Here is a 17,352-nt window from a genome sequence, read left to right on the forward strand (position 1 = left end):
GAAGGTTTAAGCGGACCTTCGATTGGAACTAATTTAATCTCATTTTAATCTAACAAACCATTAATCGATCATTTAGAGTAATTCAGTGTATATTCTGATGTGGCTGCAGTGTTGGAGTGTTATTAAGTTGAATCTGGACTCTTTCTGTAACCCAAACCGCCGCTTCCCTCCAGGCTCTGTTCAGGACGGTGGCCATGATGGTGCCGGATTACGCCATGATCGCGGAGATCGTGCTGTACTCCTGCGGTTTTGTGACGGCTCGGCCTCTTTCGGTGAAAATCGTGGCCACATATCGGCTGTGTTCGGAGCAGCTGTCCTCCCAGAGCCACTACGACTACGGCATGAGAGCCGTCAAATCTGTGCTGACCGCGGCAGGAAACCTGAAGGTTGGTTAGTCCAAATAAAACATTTAAACAGCTCTGAAAAACAGCTGAAATGTTAAGTTAGATTATAGTGATGTGGGTTTATTAACACAAACATAAATTTTTTTCAGAAGTTTCTGTTTTAGATGAGCAAAAAGACTAATACTGACGATCTTCCCCGATAAATCTTGGTTTCAAGATTTGTGTTAGAAAATTTTGTCTTTTAAGTTTTTCTTCTCTCTGAATGTATTTTGTAATTATGCTATTTGTGTAATTTTTCTTTATTTTGGTCCTTTTGTGGAAGCAAATGCCAAAAATTTCCAACAAAGTGGGCGGAGCCTAGAGACGCGGAGGGGGCGTGGCTAATGTTGTGACGGAGCGCAGGGGGTTAAGCAGATACTCAGTGACTTTATTGATATATTTAGCAATTTTTAAGACACCTTTAGTGACATTTTTAAAAGCAAATCTCTGCTGACAAATATTGAGATTAATCTCAGGAATTTTCTAGAAACAAATTGGAAATTTTTGAGTTTGAAAAATCAAAAATTTACTACAAAAACTCTTTTTTGAGATTCTTGAGAAGAAAAACTTGTAATTTTCTGAGTTTGAGAAGTCCAAAATTTGCTATGAAAAATACTTTTAAAAATTCTAGAAAAAACATGGAAATTTCTACGTTTCAAATGTCAAAAATGTTTTACTTTTGGAAATTTTCCATGTTTTTGCCAGAAAGTTTTTTATTTTTTGCCTAGCAAATTTTTGACTTTTCAAACTCAGAAATTTCCAGAAACTTTTTTAGATTTTTGGGCAGAAATTTTCTCCCCCTTTTTTTCCCGTATAGTGTATGGCATATTTCTCATTCTTGATACATGTGTATATATCACCATATTATACAAACACTCAGTGTTACGTGCTCCTGTTTCGTTTCCCATTTCTCTGGTTTTGTTTTGCCCTTCATTTGGTTTCTCGCTGCTGTTTTTCTCATCCCGCTCCCTCCTTCCTCTGCAGCTGGCTTTCCCAGATGACAACGAAGACACTCTGCTGCTGAGATCCATCATCGACGTCAATCTGCCCAAGTTCCTGGCCCAAGATCTGCAGCTTTTTGAGGTTTGTTGATTAACGGAGAAGTTCCCTGTCAGTCCTGCTTTTCTCATCTGTAATCTCCATTCACGACGTCCATCCATCAGGATTTATCTCCCAATTGTTTCCTGGGATTCTTAACTAAGCGTTAAAAAAGCCAAATGTATGTTGAAGCAGAGCCTCTCGTAAAGACGCTGCATCATTTTACAGACAGAGTTTTGCTTCAGCAATAAGTAATAAAGTGTTTATTTTCTTATTTAGAAAAGGAAATAAATTAGAGGCTTATTTGCATTTTTTAAATGTATTTCTGTTATTGCATAAAAAAAGATTAAGTTGTTTGATGACAAATCTGAATTTGGCAAATTTATATTCAATTTATTGTCAAAATAAGCTATTACTGAAATAATCCTTAGTAGTGTTAATTATAGAAAATTAACACTATGTTATTTTTACCCATCTGTTGCAGGGATGCCAATAATCGTCGGTGTGTTTACAGTGTTGTGCTTCATTCCATAGTTAGTTACTAAATAACTGGCCTTACCGTTGCAGGGTATCACCTCCGATCTCTTCCCGGGTGTGATGCTCCCGGATCGAGACTACAACATTCTCCTGAACGCCATCACAGAAAACTGCCAGACCATGAACCTGCAGGTCACCAACTTCTTTGCTGAGAAAATCTTGCAGATCTATGAGATGATGATCGTGCGGCACGGCTTCATGGTGGTGGGCGAACCCTTCGGAGGGAAAACCTCGGCCTACCGCGTGCTGGCTGCAGCGCTTCATGACATCTTCAACCAGGTGGGAGGCCGTCTGTGCAGCAGCGGGACACAAACTGCAGGTCCAACCAAGATTTTAAGAAGGTTCCCGAACCCAGCAAGCATGAGGATCTCTATTCTATGGAAGACAATTAGGGCCACAAAAAAGAAAAAGAATTCTGACTTTTTTCCAAAGTTTTTTCTGAATTTTGTCTTCAACCTTATAATTCTGACTCAGAATTCAAAGAAAAAAGTTATTTTGAGAAAAAAAATGTAACTTTGAGATTAAAGTTGAAATTCTGAGAAAAAACGTCAGTTTTGAGATTCAAGTTGAAACTTTGAGGAAAAAGAGATTTCTGAGAAAAAGTCCAAATTTGGAGAAAAGCCAGAATTCTGAGAAAAAAAAATTTATCTGAGAAAAGTAAGAATTTTAAGAAATGTGGCTGTTCAGCTCTGCTCTCCTCCGTCTCTCATTGTTTAGCAGCAGTTTGCTCTGTCTTGGTGTTTTATTTACATGTCGGTTTTATTCCACTTTAGTGTCTGTAGTTGTTCCTCTTTCCGTTGGTTGGCTTTTCATGTCTGTGAAAACGTGTCATCGCTTTAGGGTCTGATGGATGAGAACCAGGTCCAGATCACAGTCATCAACCCCAAATCTATCACCATGGGCCAACTGTACGGCCAGTTTGACCCGGTTTCCCATGAGTGGTCCGATGGCATCCTGGCTGTCAGCTTCAGGGTCTTCGCCTCCTCCAAGGTAAAACCATCGCCTGCCATGTTAGCTAAAACCTGCAGCCTCAGATATGAGGTCAGTCAGCTTGTGTTAGCAACAATCAATACCACAAAAACGCTGCAGAATCAAAACCTTTCAGTGGTGCGCACTGAACGAAAAAGCTAGCTGCGCTAACCCTAAAGAACTAATAGTAAACTTTGGTTCTGCTGATGCTAAAGTGCTACACCAACACCGTATCTATCGGAAGCTAATGCTAAAGCGTTGCACCTACATGGTACCTAGCGGATAAGCAACCTGGAGATGTAGATATTATTAATTTAGATCAGTGCACCAAAGCAAATGGAAAAATAACGCATAAAAACCGCAAAACAACTCAAAACCACTTTTTTTAGCTCTCTGTGTCGGCTGAGCTACACACAGACTCGTTGCCATAGCAACTGACAACAACACTGTTTTATGTTTCGGGATTTGACCCAAGAAATCATTCAAACATTTCCCACACAAAGAACAGAACATTCAGTCTGTTACAGTTTTTTGTTTCTAGGCTTGATGTTTATTTTATGATTACTAATAAGTGATCACTGTGATAGATTAGCTAATGCTGCTATTGCTAATCATGATTAGCGAGCAGCTTCAGCGGGGAGATGGAGGCTGGATCTTACGCGTGAGACGTCATGTTGCAAGGCGTCCATTAGCTGATCTGCTGAGCTAAAGTTAGCATGTTTGCTGTGTTTTGATAGGACTCATTGATAATTCAATGTATAAGTAAGATAAATTTGTTTATGTAGCAACTTTCACAGATAAAACTCACAAAAGCATCAGTTTCAGTTGTTATTAAAGTCCTTAACGGTTTCCATCTAAATCAGTGTTAGTATTCAGTTCTCCTCACAGACGGACTGAGGAAGCAGTTTCCCTGTTTTTTGTGATCAGCTGATGCCTGAAGGCAACGTTTTCTGGCGCTGAAACGCTCGGGCAGCGATTCCGCCTGGCAGAGTTCAGCGGTGATGAAGAATCAGTCGATGCAGCACTCAGTATGAGTCCTTTATAATGAGCAACTCAGTAGTGAATCACACAGAGCCTGAGCAGCGCCGCTGATACGCAGCATCGCCTCCTCCACGTCAGAGCAGCACTTCTGGACGGATTATTGCTTAAAAGAGTTGACATTTCAATTAAAAGCGAGCGGGAAGAACGGCCGCGCTGACGGCTGAACAATAGAAACATTTGGTTGTCTTGTTAAAATTTGATCTTAATAACTCTGTTTCCAGATCTGCAGGCAGTTTGCAGACGCGCTGAAGGAAAATCATTTCCTCGTCCTGTTCTTGAATTGTTTGCGATTGAACTTGTCAGCTCAAAAGAAACTTCTTTTATGAAGTTGTCATGTTTTTTTCTTTGCAAATTGCTCTTTGTTTCAGGCGGGATTAGGAGAGACAATTCAACAAAAACAGTGAAGAAAAAAAATGAGATATTTTTTAGAAATGATAGGATTTCATAACTGATAACTGCTTTTCTTTCTTTTTATTTGGAGTCAGAAGCAGCTGTTTGGATTAAATTTCTCATGCTCACATTTTTATTTTATTTATTTTCTTGCAAGATCATCATATTACAACATAATCACGTCCCTGTGCTGCCCCAGATGGCGCCGGCGCTGCCCGGCCCATTTGTCTGCATGATAACGCATTAATTTAAGGTTCTGGAGGATCAACGGCTCCCGTCAGCTTCCTTTAAATCACCTTAGGTGTGTGTTTCTGTCCGTCACTGATTCTTAGGAGCTAAAACGAGTGTTTGGACGTCTGGGCATCACTGTTTGAGGAAGAGAAAAGAAGCGAATGCAGTTGGTGGATAATGAAGGATGTTGGACAGGCGGCGCTCTGATGGGCATTTAAAGACCGAAAACTACGACTCCAAACTCTGAACCAGCAACGACTTTATGGCTGAAAAATCTCACTTTCATCAAACTTGTATATCTACGACGACGTATTATGGCCATTCTAGATAGAAGAAAAACCTATTTAATTTCAGAAATTTTCTAGAAAAAAATAAAATCTCTGAGCTCAAAAAGTCCAAAAACTTGCTAGAAAAAAAAATCTGATTGTGAGATTGATCTCAGAAAGTTTATAGAAAAAAATACCAAAAACATTTCTTAGCTCCAAGTCAAAAAACTACAAAAACATTTTGACAAGGAAACTTTTAGATTAATCTCAGAAAGTTTCCAAAAAACTAGAACTTTTCTGATCTCAAAAAGTCAAAAATCTGAAATTTTGAGATTAATTTCAAAATTAGTTTGTTTTTTCTAGCAAATTCAAAAATTTGCTAGAAAAAATATTTCCAAGATTTCTTAAGAAAATTTCCTGTTTTCTTTTTGCTTTCTTTACTGCTCCTCTTTTAGACTGTTGTAGATATCAGATCAGTCTGAACGATTTTTAAAGCCTGTTTTAGTTCTGCTACGATTCTAAACTCTGAATCAGTAATTTTACTGCAAAAACACAAAATTTGACCCCATATTTTTTACTAGTTTCTATTGCAAAGATTTTATTACACTTGCATTACGACAAAACTAACTTACAAATAACTTTTCAGGAGGATATGGGATCTTGTTTTAAGTAAATAATTCCCTAATATTGATAAAAAAAATATTAGTTCATTGGCAGATTATTTCACTCGTAACATTTTTTCCATGTCATAACTGAAATGTAGTTGAATGTATGAATATATTTGAGCCTTTATGATGGAAATGAAGCTCAGGACCTCTGACTTCCTGTCTGGCAGAGTCCTGACAGGAAGTGGCTGATCTTTGACGGTCCGGTCGACGCCGTGTGGATCGAGAACATGAACACCGTGCTGGACGACAACAAGAAGCTGTGCCTGATGAGCGGCGAAATCATCCAGATGTCGCCGCAGATGAGCCTCATCTTTGAGCCCATGGACCTGGAGGTGGCGTCCCCGGCTACGGTGAGAATGCAGGGACAAAAAGCTAACGGATGACTCCCGAATAAAACAAAAATACTGTAAATCATCTCTAAAACTCAGAGTAAAACATCAGAGAGAACCGCCCAGCTGTTAGACAAGCTGCAGGACTTTTAACCAGTAATAGTTCTGGTTTTATTTTGGTGATCTGGGTTCTATGTACTTCCTGTTTTCTTGTTACTCTTTATTTTGTTGTCACCTTTAAGCTTGGTGTTTGGTTGTTGATCCTGGAAGCCAAAATCTTTTTCTTTTTTTGTGAAAACCCATTTTCTAAGTCTGACCTTTATAGAGTTTTTTTTTCTTTTTTTCAATATTTTTTCTAAAGGGAATAATTTTAAAAATGCGATGTGCAAAATTCATTTTTTTGTTAAATATTTCTGAATTAAAATACATATATATATATTTCTTTCATTACTGCAACAAACAACCAACATAGTGGAAAAGAAAATGTTCTGTATTTTTTTCTCGCTTGAGTCCTGAAAGACAAGCAAAAAAAATAAATATCAGTTGTATGTTTTTCAGTCTTTTTTTTATTCCCATCCAACATTTTTTTAAAATTGTGTCCTGGATGACAAATGGAAAATTTCTGTAATTTTTCTAACTTAAAATGAAAAAATATTTTCCTTTTTTTCCTATAGAATTGAAATAAATATATTTTTATAGTCAGAGTTGCTGTTTGTTAGTGATGTGCAAAAAAAGAAAATACAAATTTGACAACATTTCAGTCTAGATTCTTTTTTTAAAGTTTCACACGACTTTTAAAGTTGAGAGGAAAGGAAAATCCTATTTTTACAAATATAAAAATATAATTAGGATGTGATATTTTTAAAATTATAAAAATATGGGTCAGTTCCCAACTAAAACCTTTAGTTACTGTTATTTTAATTGATCAAAGGTCTTGGTGTTCCTTCAGGGCTACCGTACTGATTTTTCTTTCACTTTAACTCATTTCATTCCCTCTCCTTGGATCCTCCATCTATAGATTTTTATATTTTTCTCAATAAATCATCTCCAATATAATCTGTCTTATTACAACCAAAGACTTCATGAGCTGAAAACAACATTTCCAATACAAGTTACATAACTTTGCTCTTCAGTCTGTTTCTTCCTGAAGATAACTGGGTTTTTATTAGACATTTGCGTTTTTTTAAAGTCTGGAATCGGTTCGTTTTATCCGTCTCACTGCAGAGTTTTTAATCCGTAAACTCTCTCCTGTAAACAAATGCAGCCAAAGTGTTTTTACCTGCTGTGTTACTGACAGGTGTCTCGCTGCGGGATGATCTACCTGGAGCCCCACATGCTCGGCTGGAGACCTCACCTGCTGTCTTGGCTCAACACTCTGCCGGCTTTGCTCAACAATGAGCACAAAGCGCTGATCACCGGCCTCTTCGACCGCATCCTGCCGGCCTGCCTGCAGCTCATCCGGAAGTCCACCAAGGTGCTGCAGCTGCAACCAAACAAACAAAAACCTTTTCTCACAAGCAAATTTGTTTAAATCTACTGAAAGTTGACTTCTAGTGCAGCAGGTGACTGAATATTTCATCACAAGAACCTAACTCGGCCGCTGAAAAATTCAAGGTGGTTGTCAAAGAAAATGTACTTTTGCACCACAGATTTATATTTTTATTGTCAGATCAAAGATAATAGGACTGATTGGAATCATTTTCACTGACAATGTTTTGATTTTTCAAGGTGGCCGCTGTGGTTCACATGTAAAATTAACTTCTTGATTAAAATCAAAATTATATGAGTGTGTTTGGCGTCAAATCATATTTTCAGCCATAGAAAACATTTCTTATTTTCTTGATTTTGCGTTTCCTTTTTCTGGTGGAGATTTTTCACCTCTAAACATATTAGTGGAAGCTAATGCTAATCTGCTAAACATATAAACAAATTAGTGGTAGGTACAGCTGAATTGCTAAATACAAAAAGTGCAGAAATCACAGCTAAAGCGCTGAAACATTTTACAAAAACTTTGGTGGAAGCTAATGCCAATCGGCTAAACACATAAAAGAGTTAGTGGTAGTTATTGCTAAACCATTTAGCAAGTTAGCAGAAATTATTGCTAAGCTGCTAAGTATGTAAAAAAATTGCAGAAGATAAAGCTAAACTGCTAAAACGTTCCACTAAAAACATTACTGGAAGCTAATGCTAATCCTCTAAACACAAAAAGAAATAGTGGAAGCTAACGCTAATCCTCTAAACACAAAAAGAAATGTGGAAGCATTAGCTTCCACTATTTCCGAGCACATACAAAATTTGCACTAAACACAATTAAAATTTTGCAGAAGCTAACACTAACCAGTAAGATGATGTTTCTCAGTCTCTCACACGTCTTTCCCTCCTTCTGGAAGTAATTAGTTTCAAAAGCTCAAACAAGGCGTCCATCTTGAAAACTGTCCATCACCCTCAAACTCAAGTGGGAAAAATGAAAAGCTGATTTTTATTCTTGCATCCACACTTGAACGATTGTTGCAGGAATGTGCTGCTGTGTTCAGCTGCAGGCTGAAATCTGAGTCGGTTTCTGAGTTTGGTCAGACATCCAGGCTTTGTAACGAGCTCCGGGTCTCACCGGATGCTCAGGCAGCAGAGCGTGTTGGTGGTTTCTAATTGTGTTGTCTGACTACAGGAGCTGTCCCCGACCTCTGACACCAACCTGGTCAAGTCCCTGATGAATCTGATGGACTGCATGATGGATGAGTTTCACGACCCGGGAAAAATGAAGACCATAAGCCAAGACGACGTTCGCTCCTGGTTGGAGGTTTGTGTCGATGTCTCAAGTTTTCTTTAAAGTTTCACAAAGCAGCCTGATAAACTGAACTTAATCAGCTTCCTGTTTTATGCAGAACGACTCAAAAGTGTTAGAATTTTTTATTTGTAAAAAGACGAGACCTTGATGAATAATTTGAGAACTGTTACCCTTAATGTGACGGATTGGCCTTAGTTAACATTCAGATTCAGTATTTAATATCCTGATGAAGACTGAAGGACGGGTTTTATTTTACTGATAGAAACAGAAAAAGGTTTTCCAGTTACTTCATTTGTCAAAGACAAATACTTTAAAGGGCCAGTATTATGTATTTTCAAGGCACATAATTCCATACTATAGCATAATCAAGTAACTATTTCACCTTCAGTTGTTATAAAAAAAAAGTCTTTATACATTAAATATGACTCAAAAGAAAATTGACTCCTTGAAATTGTGGTTCTGTCTCTTTAAAAACTGCTGCTCTTTCTGAAGCTCCGCCTTCAAGAAGTCATCACAACATGGCTCCTCTATTATCGCTTTAACAATGTTTTTACCAGCTGCTGTAATGACCTCAGCAGTTCCAGCAGGTGTTTGCTAACTGCTGTTGGCTAGTCTGAAGGAGCTGAGTGGGGGAGGAGCTAAGTCCAACCAGGCGTTTTTCAGATTTGAATGGTTGCTATGGAGATTAAAGGATTTCTCAAACATGCATAAAATAATCAAGGCAACACTCCAGGTTTGTTTCCGAGGAGAATAACATTAACATTTTTTGATTTTACACAATTATTTAAAACAACAAGTACGTACAGTGGAGCTGAGATTGAATGGTGGTATTCACATCATCCTGGGAAAACGGCTCATCCTAACATATTTCTTTAACCCAAATAACATCTAAATATTAGATTGCTTTAATTATTAAGATTTGCTCCCCCACAGAGGGAACAGAAAAATAAATTTTTCTGAGACCTGTTTTGTTGCCTCCTGCAAGGAGGAACGCTGCTATTATCGTCCCGTGGCAAACGGCACTGATGAATGCCTTTCAACCTTCTCTGCTATGTTTCCCCGCCAGTCATTATCAAAGTGTTGAATTAATCAGCTTTTTAGCAGCAGGAGCCATCATGAGGCTGCTAAGCCTCATTTACAATCTCTACAGAATCCCTGCTGATTTGTGTTGTTTTAGTTTTCCTTTTTTGATTGCAACAGAGACATCCCTTTCTTGTGGGTTTTGTTTCATGTCTCATGCAATAATACACACACTGGCCAAGGCTTTTTATTTGTGCAGACTTAACTCCGACTAGTAATAACAAACTTTTCTTACACAGTGAGATGTTTGACAGAATAACCTTTATTTGCAGCCGCTGTACCTGTTGTTCTGCTCATTAGGGAGACATGTGCTGCCCTCTGTTCAGAGGCTGACTTGATTTCAGGTCCAAATAAAATGTTTGTGACATGCAGAAATAACATAGAACCACAGCATCTTTATGAAACATCAATAAATTACATTGTTAATTCCAGGATAAGTACAGTTTTATTTAATTTAACAGATCGGTGCGACCATAAAGACATAAGATTGGACAGAAATAACATTCACTAATTTTGAAAGCACAATATTATGCATATTATCTGTCATCTATCATTAGCTATGATACTATGTACTACATATATAGTCATCAAGCAATTGATCAAGCTTGATCTCTAATTATCTAGCCAGCTATCAAAATTGCTACTAATCTAAATATTTAGCTAGTTAGATTAGTTTAGCTAGTTAGATTAGTGTAGCTAGTTAGATTAGTGTAGCTAGTTAGATTAGTTTAGCTAGTTAGATTAGTAGCTAGGTATCTAGCTAGCTAGTGTCAAGTTTGATACCAATTTATCTAGCTACCTACCAGTCGAGTTACCTAAAATTATAGGTACTTATTTAATTTAACAAAGCATAAAATTATTATAATCGCAAGTAGAATAAATATTTTTATTGTTGAGATATGTAGTTAAAGTTCTTATTTGTTTTTAGTAATAAAAAAAAAAGTATTTTTAGTAATTATACATTTGTGTGAAAAATGTATTTTTTCCCTTTTAGAGCGGGGAACGTTTGTCCCTTAAGGTGTGGAGCCTGAAACACGGAGTGTTGCTAAAACTGCTGGAGTTGAACATGTGGAGGTGTTAGAGTCTATTTGATGAGCAACAAGGATAGCTTCAGTTACAATGTGCTGCCATCCGTTTTTTAACGAACCCATAAATTCAGACGCTTTATTTTGACCTAGAAACCCAGAGGAATGGTCTCATAGCACAGGTCGGGTCATGGCGCTGACATTTCTCACAGATATGAGCTTTAATGGTCCAGCTGGCTGCTACACTGAGTTTCTGTGTTGAATCACCTGAATAGTTTCAGAGTCCTATTCAGCAAGTACTCTGAGTAGTACTCTGAGTAGTACTTGCTGAATAGGACTATTCTGAGAGGACCTGTCATCTCGTTCAAAACTCCTGATTTAAATAATCTCACACCAGATGAAATCTGGAGCCACTAAATCACACAGCCTTTTGTCTTTAATCATAACTGATCTGTATTCCTGTAATATTTCAAAGCATTTTATTGAAACCTCAGAAAACTTAACAACTAAAAATGGAGGCAGCTAACCTGCTGTTCCAGCTGTAAATGGCGGCTCTAAGAGGATTTAACCACTGAAGGTGTTGGTGCTCCACGGTGATTAAGATGCTTTTATAAGAATAAATCCTGTTTGGTTTAACCTCCCACTCAGGTGTAGCTGCAGCAGCAGGAAAGAGTTTAAGATGGGAAAACACTCCATCATCCTGTCTTACACGACCACGTGTTAGAGGCGTTGCAGACAGAAAGAAAGAGGAAGAAATTTGTTCCAAAAAACATCTAAAATTTTGAGATTAATCTCTGAAATCTTCTAGAACCTGAAAGGTTGAAAACTTGCTAGAAAAAACTAGGAGATTTTGGGGTTAATTTTTAGAAATTTTCTACAAAAAACAAGGAATTTTTAAGTTTAAAAATGTGAAAAATTGCTAGAAAGAATCAGAAAAAACAAGGACATTCCTAAGGTTGAAGAGACAAGTCAAACATGTTCTAGAAAAAACTCAGAAATTTCCTAAAGTCAAATTCTCTGAATTTTCCAAGTTTTTTTTCCCTCAAAAATGTCAATCATTATTCTGAAAGTTTCTGAGTTGCTTTTTTTTTGTGCAAATTATCAATAACGTTTCCTTGTTTTTTCTTGTTGTTTTTTTTTAGAGAATTTCTTAAATCTAACAGTTTCTGAGTTTTTTCTAGTAATTTTTTTAAGTTTTGAAATTCTGAATTTTTTATTCTTTTATAGAAAATTTCTTTGAATAATCTCCAGATTTCAGAATTTTTTGGAACAAATTTGCTTTTCTTTTTTTCATTTTTACATCTCCAATGACTAACGCCGTCGTATGAAACAGTTTTTCCCATTTTAAACTGTTTCTTACTGCTTACAACTAAACCGAAGTAGGATTTATTTTTATTAATTTCAACATTTTTGAGCTTTTTTTAAGCTAATTTTAGACTTTTTAGATTTAGAAATTTTCTTGACTCTTTTAGAGAAAATTTATGAGATTTTTCTGTCAAAAATCTCATAAACAGGAAGTGATATTCAGCTATAATTTAAAAAAGAAATCAGTGTCAGATTCTGTTCTTTTCTTGTTCGAAGGGCATCTTTGTGTTCTGCCTGGTGTGGTCGGTCGGCGCCACCTGCGACGATTTGGGTCGAGAGAAGTTCGACTCCGTGGTGAGAGAGATCCTGAGCGGACCTTTGAGCAAAGAGACGATGAGCCTTCATGGCATTCTGGGAGAAGTCGAAAAGCCGCCGAAACTGCTGACGGTTCCTTTGCCCTCCGACGGGACGGTCTACCAGTACCGCTTCATTAAAGAGGTACGACCGCAAAGCAACGTCTGATTGGATGATCCCCAATCAGCACCTGCAGCTGATACCAGATATTTACTTTTGAGGCAACACAATCTTTTCTTAACGTCTGATATTAAAGGCTCCTGTTTCGGGTCAGTTAAAATTGTTTTTAACTTATTTCAAGATCAAATGTTTACGTACTAAATAACAGTAAATCGGTAGAGACACATAAGAAGAACAGTGTGTGATCAAATATCAAATCAAATCAAATTTTTTAGTTTATGCTGCTAAATTATATCAGCCAGCGGCTCCAGTTTTTTATGGAAATTCACTCAAAATAAACAGATTCACACATTGTTTCACACTAATGAATAATTGTGAGCTTATTGCAAATTTTCCTCAAAAATATTTAAAAGCTTTGGGTTTAAGTGATGCTAACTCCCACTTAAATTTAATCTCAGAATTTAATCTGAGAAAAAAAAAAGTCAAAATTCTGCAGTTTTTTTCTCAATTCTTTCAGAATTCTGATGTTTTTTTTGTTGTTTTTTCAACAAAAAAAAAATCTGACTTTAAGATCAGCAAATTGATGTCAAAATTCAAATTTTGTCTTCAGTGTCTCCAATCCTCTTCTGTACTATTCTGACAGAAACGGTTGACTCTGTTTCACTTTACAGACGATACAAAACTTAAAAACTAATCCGTTTCAGCAAACATCCAGTTTATAATGCGATTAAATCCCCAGATCGGTGTGTTTCTCTGCTCATCAACTGTCTCCATGTTTACCGCAGAGCAGAGTGATCCTAAATCTGAGCCGCCTAACTTCTGGTTCCTCAGGGTCCGGGCCGGTGGGAGCTTTGGACGGACGAGCTAAAGACTGCGCCCGCCATCAGCAGAGACATGGAGTTCAACGAGATCATCGTGCCGACGGAGAACACCGTGCGCTACATAGCTCTCATGCAGCTCCTCGTTACTCACCAGAAGCCGACCATCTTCATCGGGCCCACCGGCACCGGGAAGAGCGCCTACATCACTGTGAGTCCAAACGGTGGATTTTAAAGCACCAAGGTGAAGCCAAAATGGCCGACCTTCTAAAGCGCTCTAGGAAAACACAAAATATTACCAAGTGTTTTTGGTTTAGCTTCTAGTGCAAATAGGTTAATACACTTGAAATAAGAAAAAAATAACTTATAGGTAGCGTATCAGCAAAATAAGAGCTTGTTTTAATTAAATTACTTAATATTGATGAAAAAGTACTAGTTATATTGACAGATTATTTCACTTGCAACTTTTTCATCAATATTTAGGAAATATTGACTTAAAAAACTCATATTTCTTGCTGAACAGTTACACCGATGTTAGTTTTGTCTTATTTCAAGTGTACTGAGATATTTGCACAAGAAAAACTAGACAAAAATAGTTGGTAATATTTCGGTTTTTGCAGCGCTTGTATGCTCTGAATTTTTGGGACATACACTCCTGAAAACATTAGCAGCTGTCTTAATTTTTTAAATATTTGAGATGAACATTTCTCTCTATGCAACATAGTTGTCAAGCTCATTTTCATTTTGGGCCTTATAAAAAATGATGTGTCCTCACAGGCCGGTTGTGCCACAATGTAGCTCTTAAACTGTTGTAAAATTAATAAGTAGCCGTCTCCATTTTTTGAGTGGTTTTTAAAGTTGAATAATATTGAATAAATAGACATATGAGCTCAACAAGAAATATATTTATTGTTTTTAATCTGTTATCCATGTTATTCAACTATCAGATTGGTGCAAAGTGCTATTATGTTCAGCTTTCAACCCCTGACCGTTCATGGAACAAGCTAGCTGCTACATGTTTAGCATTCAGATGTTATTTTAGCCTTGAAAAGCTTAGCTGAGAAGCTAACTGCTTTTAGCACATCTTGAACACATTTGTCTTTACCAGCGTCCGGTCTGATTGTTTTTTTGAAGCAAAAATTAACCCGAAGGGCCGAAAGAAGCGGATTTATTAATGCGAACGCAGGTTGTGCGTCAGTTTTAGGGATGTACCGGAAACACAAACAAATGTTCCGGCTAGTGTCTTTTGTATATAAAATACAAATAATGTAATTAATTATGTTAAGATTTATGTAACTAATTAGTTAATTGGAGCCTCGTTTACACACACCAATATAATCCAGAGCAGCGAACTGTCTGGATTAGAGATGCTAAAACTGATTAGCAGCTCTTAGCTGCTACTTTCTCTCTTAGATTCTGTGACAGAGTTAACAGAGTTTCTTGAAAGAATACGGAGTATTTCTCAGTGGATCGTTCTGTGTTTGGATAGAGGACTCTCTTCCCGCCCTTGTAGCTTCATCCATTAGTTTGCTCAAACTTTGGGCTGGCGGGTAAACGGAGCTCATCTCACCGGGGAGCCCGCTGCTCGGCCCTGAGCCCTCCGCCTGCCTGCATGGCGGCGCGCCTCCATCCTGCGCTGCAGGCAGCAGACCGTGACTGAATCCCAAACCTGGCAGGCGTGATAGAGGAGGACAGCATGAGAAAACAAACGACACGATGCCCTTCCTGCTACCTGCACACTTCCTCTGCTCTGGTCCAGAATCAGACTGGGACCAGTTGGGTTGCATCCTCTCATCGTCTCAGTCACATAGCTTCTGTAATTATGATGATCTGATCACCCGATTAGATGGGAATGACATTTTAGCAATCGATTATTCTGACAATTTATAGATTAATGGATAAAAATGTACACATTCTTCAGATTTTTCATTTAACCACTTAAGCCTATTTTAAACAATAGTAGAAATATATTAAAAATGCAAATAAACAAATAATCCAGTTCGGGGATAAAACATTCAACTAGGGCTGCAACTAATGATTATTATAGTAATTGATTGTATTAATAGATTATTCTGACAATTAATCAATTAATCTGTTAAAAATAAGCCATTCTTCATGTTTTTCATTTAACCATTTATGCCTTTTTTAGACAATATTAGAAATACATTAAAATAAAATAAACAAATAATTAAATTCTTTTTTTTTCATTTGAAATCCGAAAATAAATGTATTGCTAAATTATTTGGTGATTATTTCGTTAACCGATTAATCACAATTAATCTTCTCATTTGTTTGGATCAGGTTTGTTTACAAGGTGTTTCTGCACCTATTATAATCTAAACAGTAATACTTTGTTTCACATCCACGAGTCAGTGACGTTTATGTTCTCTCCACTGGACACTAAAATCTGATGTTTCCACTTCCTGTTTGTGTTCTGAAGGACTTCCTGTTGACCAGGCTGCAGAAGGATGCATACAGCCCGTTATTCATCAGCTTCTCGGCCCAGACCACAGCGGCCCAGACTCAAAACCTCATCATATCCAAGCTCGATAAGCGGCGAAAAGGCATTTTCGGGCCTCCGATGGGAAAGAAAATGGTACGGCTTTCAACACTTTCAATGCTTAAACACCTGCCAGTCGTCGTATGTGACCTCATCTGCTGGGTTCCTCTCAGGTGGTGTTCGTAGACGACGTCAACATGCCAGCCAGGGAGGTTTACGGCGCTCAGCCTCCTGTGGAGCTGCTGCGCCAGTGGCTGGACCACTGGAACTGGTACGACATGAAGGACTGCTCCATGATCCGCCTGATGGACATTCAGATCATGTGTGCCATGGGGCCACCAGGTGAGCAGCAGCCCTGTGTCACAGGAAGCAGTTCATCCTCTTCCTCCGCATCTACTGGCAGTTGAAGGAGACCTGTTGTGCAAAAATTCACATTTTGGTTGCTTTTGTTCTTCCGTTTTGGTCTCAACTGCTTCTGCTGCCGGTTACCTAGCAACATAAGCTGAGTTCCAGCACGTTTAGTCAGCTGTACAATGGCTTCTGGAAAAGACAAGACTTTTGTCAACTTACCATCCAGAAACCACTTGCTGCATTCGTGTTGGGTGTGCAGGAGGCTCCACTTCTGCTTTTCAAAGATGTACTGTCGTACAATCGTGGCTCTGTTGCCAGCCATTTTCATGTGTGAGTGTAAACATTGACTTTGGGGATGTGGCCAGCAGCAGCTTCTTTGGATTTAAAGTGACAAGACGTCCTAAAGCAGCAAAACATTGATAACCCAAAAATTTTACTCAAGTAAGAGCAGCATCACTCCAATATATTTTTAATCAACTAAAAGTAAAAAGTATCCATCCAAGAAATTACTCAAGCAAAAGTAAAAACATTTTTGGTAAAAAGGCATTTGAAGTACCGAGTAACTGATCAAAACATCAATCATTGAATATTTAAAAATTACATCACCAGGCGGACAAAAATAAATAAAGTTAAAGTTTAAAGATGTTTTTCTGGTAAAATTATGTTTTTGTTCTCCTAATATCGTGTCTGTATTCTTGTAATTAAACAAATAATTGTGTAGCCTGGTTCTAATACTCCAACACTATGAATGAAATAAAAAACACTTTTTGAAAATATTCTTTGTATGTAACTCATATTTTTAGACGAGAAAGACCAAACGATTAAATAATTTGTTTTTCAGGCGGTGGAAGGAATCCTGTCACTCCTCGTTTCCTCCGCCATTTTAACGTGGCAACCATCAACGAATTCGATGAGAAGACAATGTTTACGATCTTCTCCAGGATCACAGATTGGCATTTCACCATAAGGTAACAGCAGTTTTCACATTTTAGAAACAAAAATCTGAAAAGTGTGGTATGCATCTTCAAAAGTATTTTCACATTTTTAAAAAATACTTTTACATTTTAAAAGGTTGCTCAACTCTTTTGGACAAAGTTATTTAAAAACTCAAAATGGAGGGCCTAAAGAGACAAATGCACTGCAAAAACACAAAATCAAGTAT

The 17,352-nt window shown here is 37.6% G+C and overlaps 1 protein-coding gene across 1 annotated transcript in view; it reads left to right on the forward strand.

Annotated features, from left to right (window-relative positions):
- dnah7 (dynein, axonemal, heavy chain 7) overlaps positions 1-17,352 on the forward strand; it is an 82,370-nt gene that overhangs the window by 24,747 nt on the left and 40,271 nt on the right. The window contains exons 27-38 of the mRNA XM_032568172.1: positions 174-386; positions 1,368-1,466; positions 1,989-2,237; positions 2,799-2,948; positions 5,691-5,873; positions 7,150-7,326; positions 8,518-8,649; positions 12,324-12,545; positions 13,353-13,550; positions 15,780-15,935; positions 16,013-16,181; positions 17,032-17,158. Coding sequence (XP_032424063.1) covers positions 174-386; positions 1,368-1,466; positions 1,989-2,237; positions 2,799-2,948; positions 5,691-5,873; positions 7,150-7,326; positions 8,518-8,649; positions 12,324-12,545; positions 13,353-13,550; positions 15,780-15,935; positions 16,013-16,181; positions 17,032-17,158 — 2,075 coding nt within the window. The remainder of the gene's footprint in view (positions 1-173; positions 387-1,367; positions 1,467-1,988; positions 2,238-2,798; positions 2,949-5,690; positions 5,874-7,149; positions 7,327-8,517; positions 8,650-12,323; positions 12,546-13,352; positions 13,551-15,779; positions 15,936-16,012; positions 16,182-17,031; positions 17,159-17,352) is intronic.

The sequence above is a fragment of the Xiphophorus hellerii genome, chromosome 7, assembly GCF_003331165.1.
Source record: "Xiphophorus hellerii strain 12219 chromosome 7, Xiphophorus_hellerii-4.1, whole genome shotgun sequence".
Lineage (NCBI taxonomy): Eukaryota > Metazoa > Chordata > Actinopteri > Cyprinodontiformes > Poeciliidae > Xiphophorus > Xiphophorus hellerii.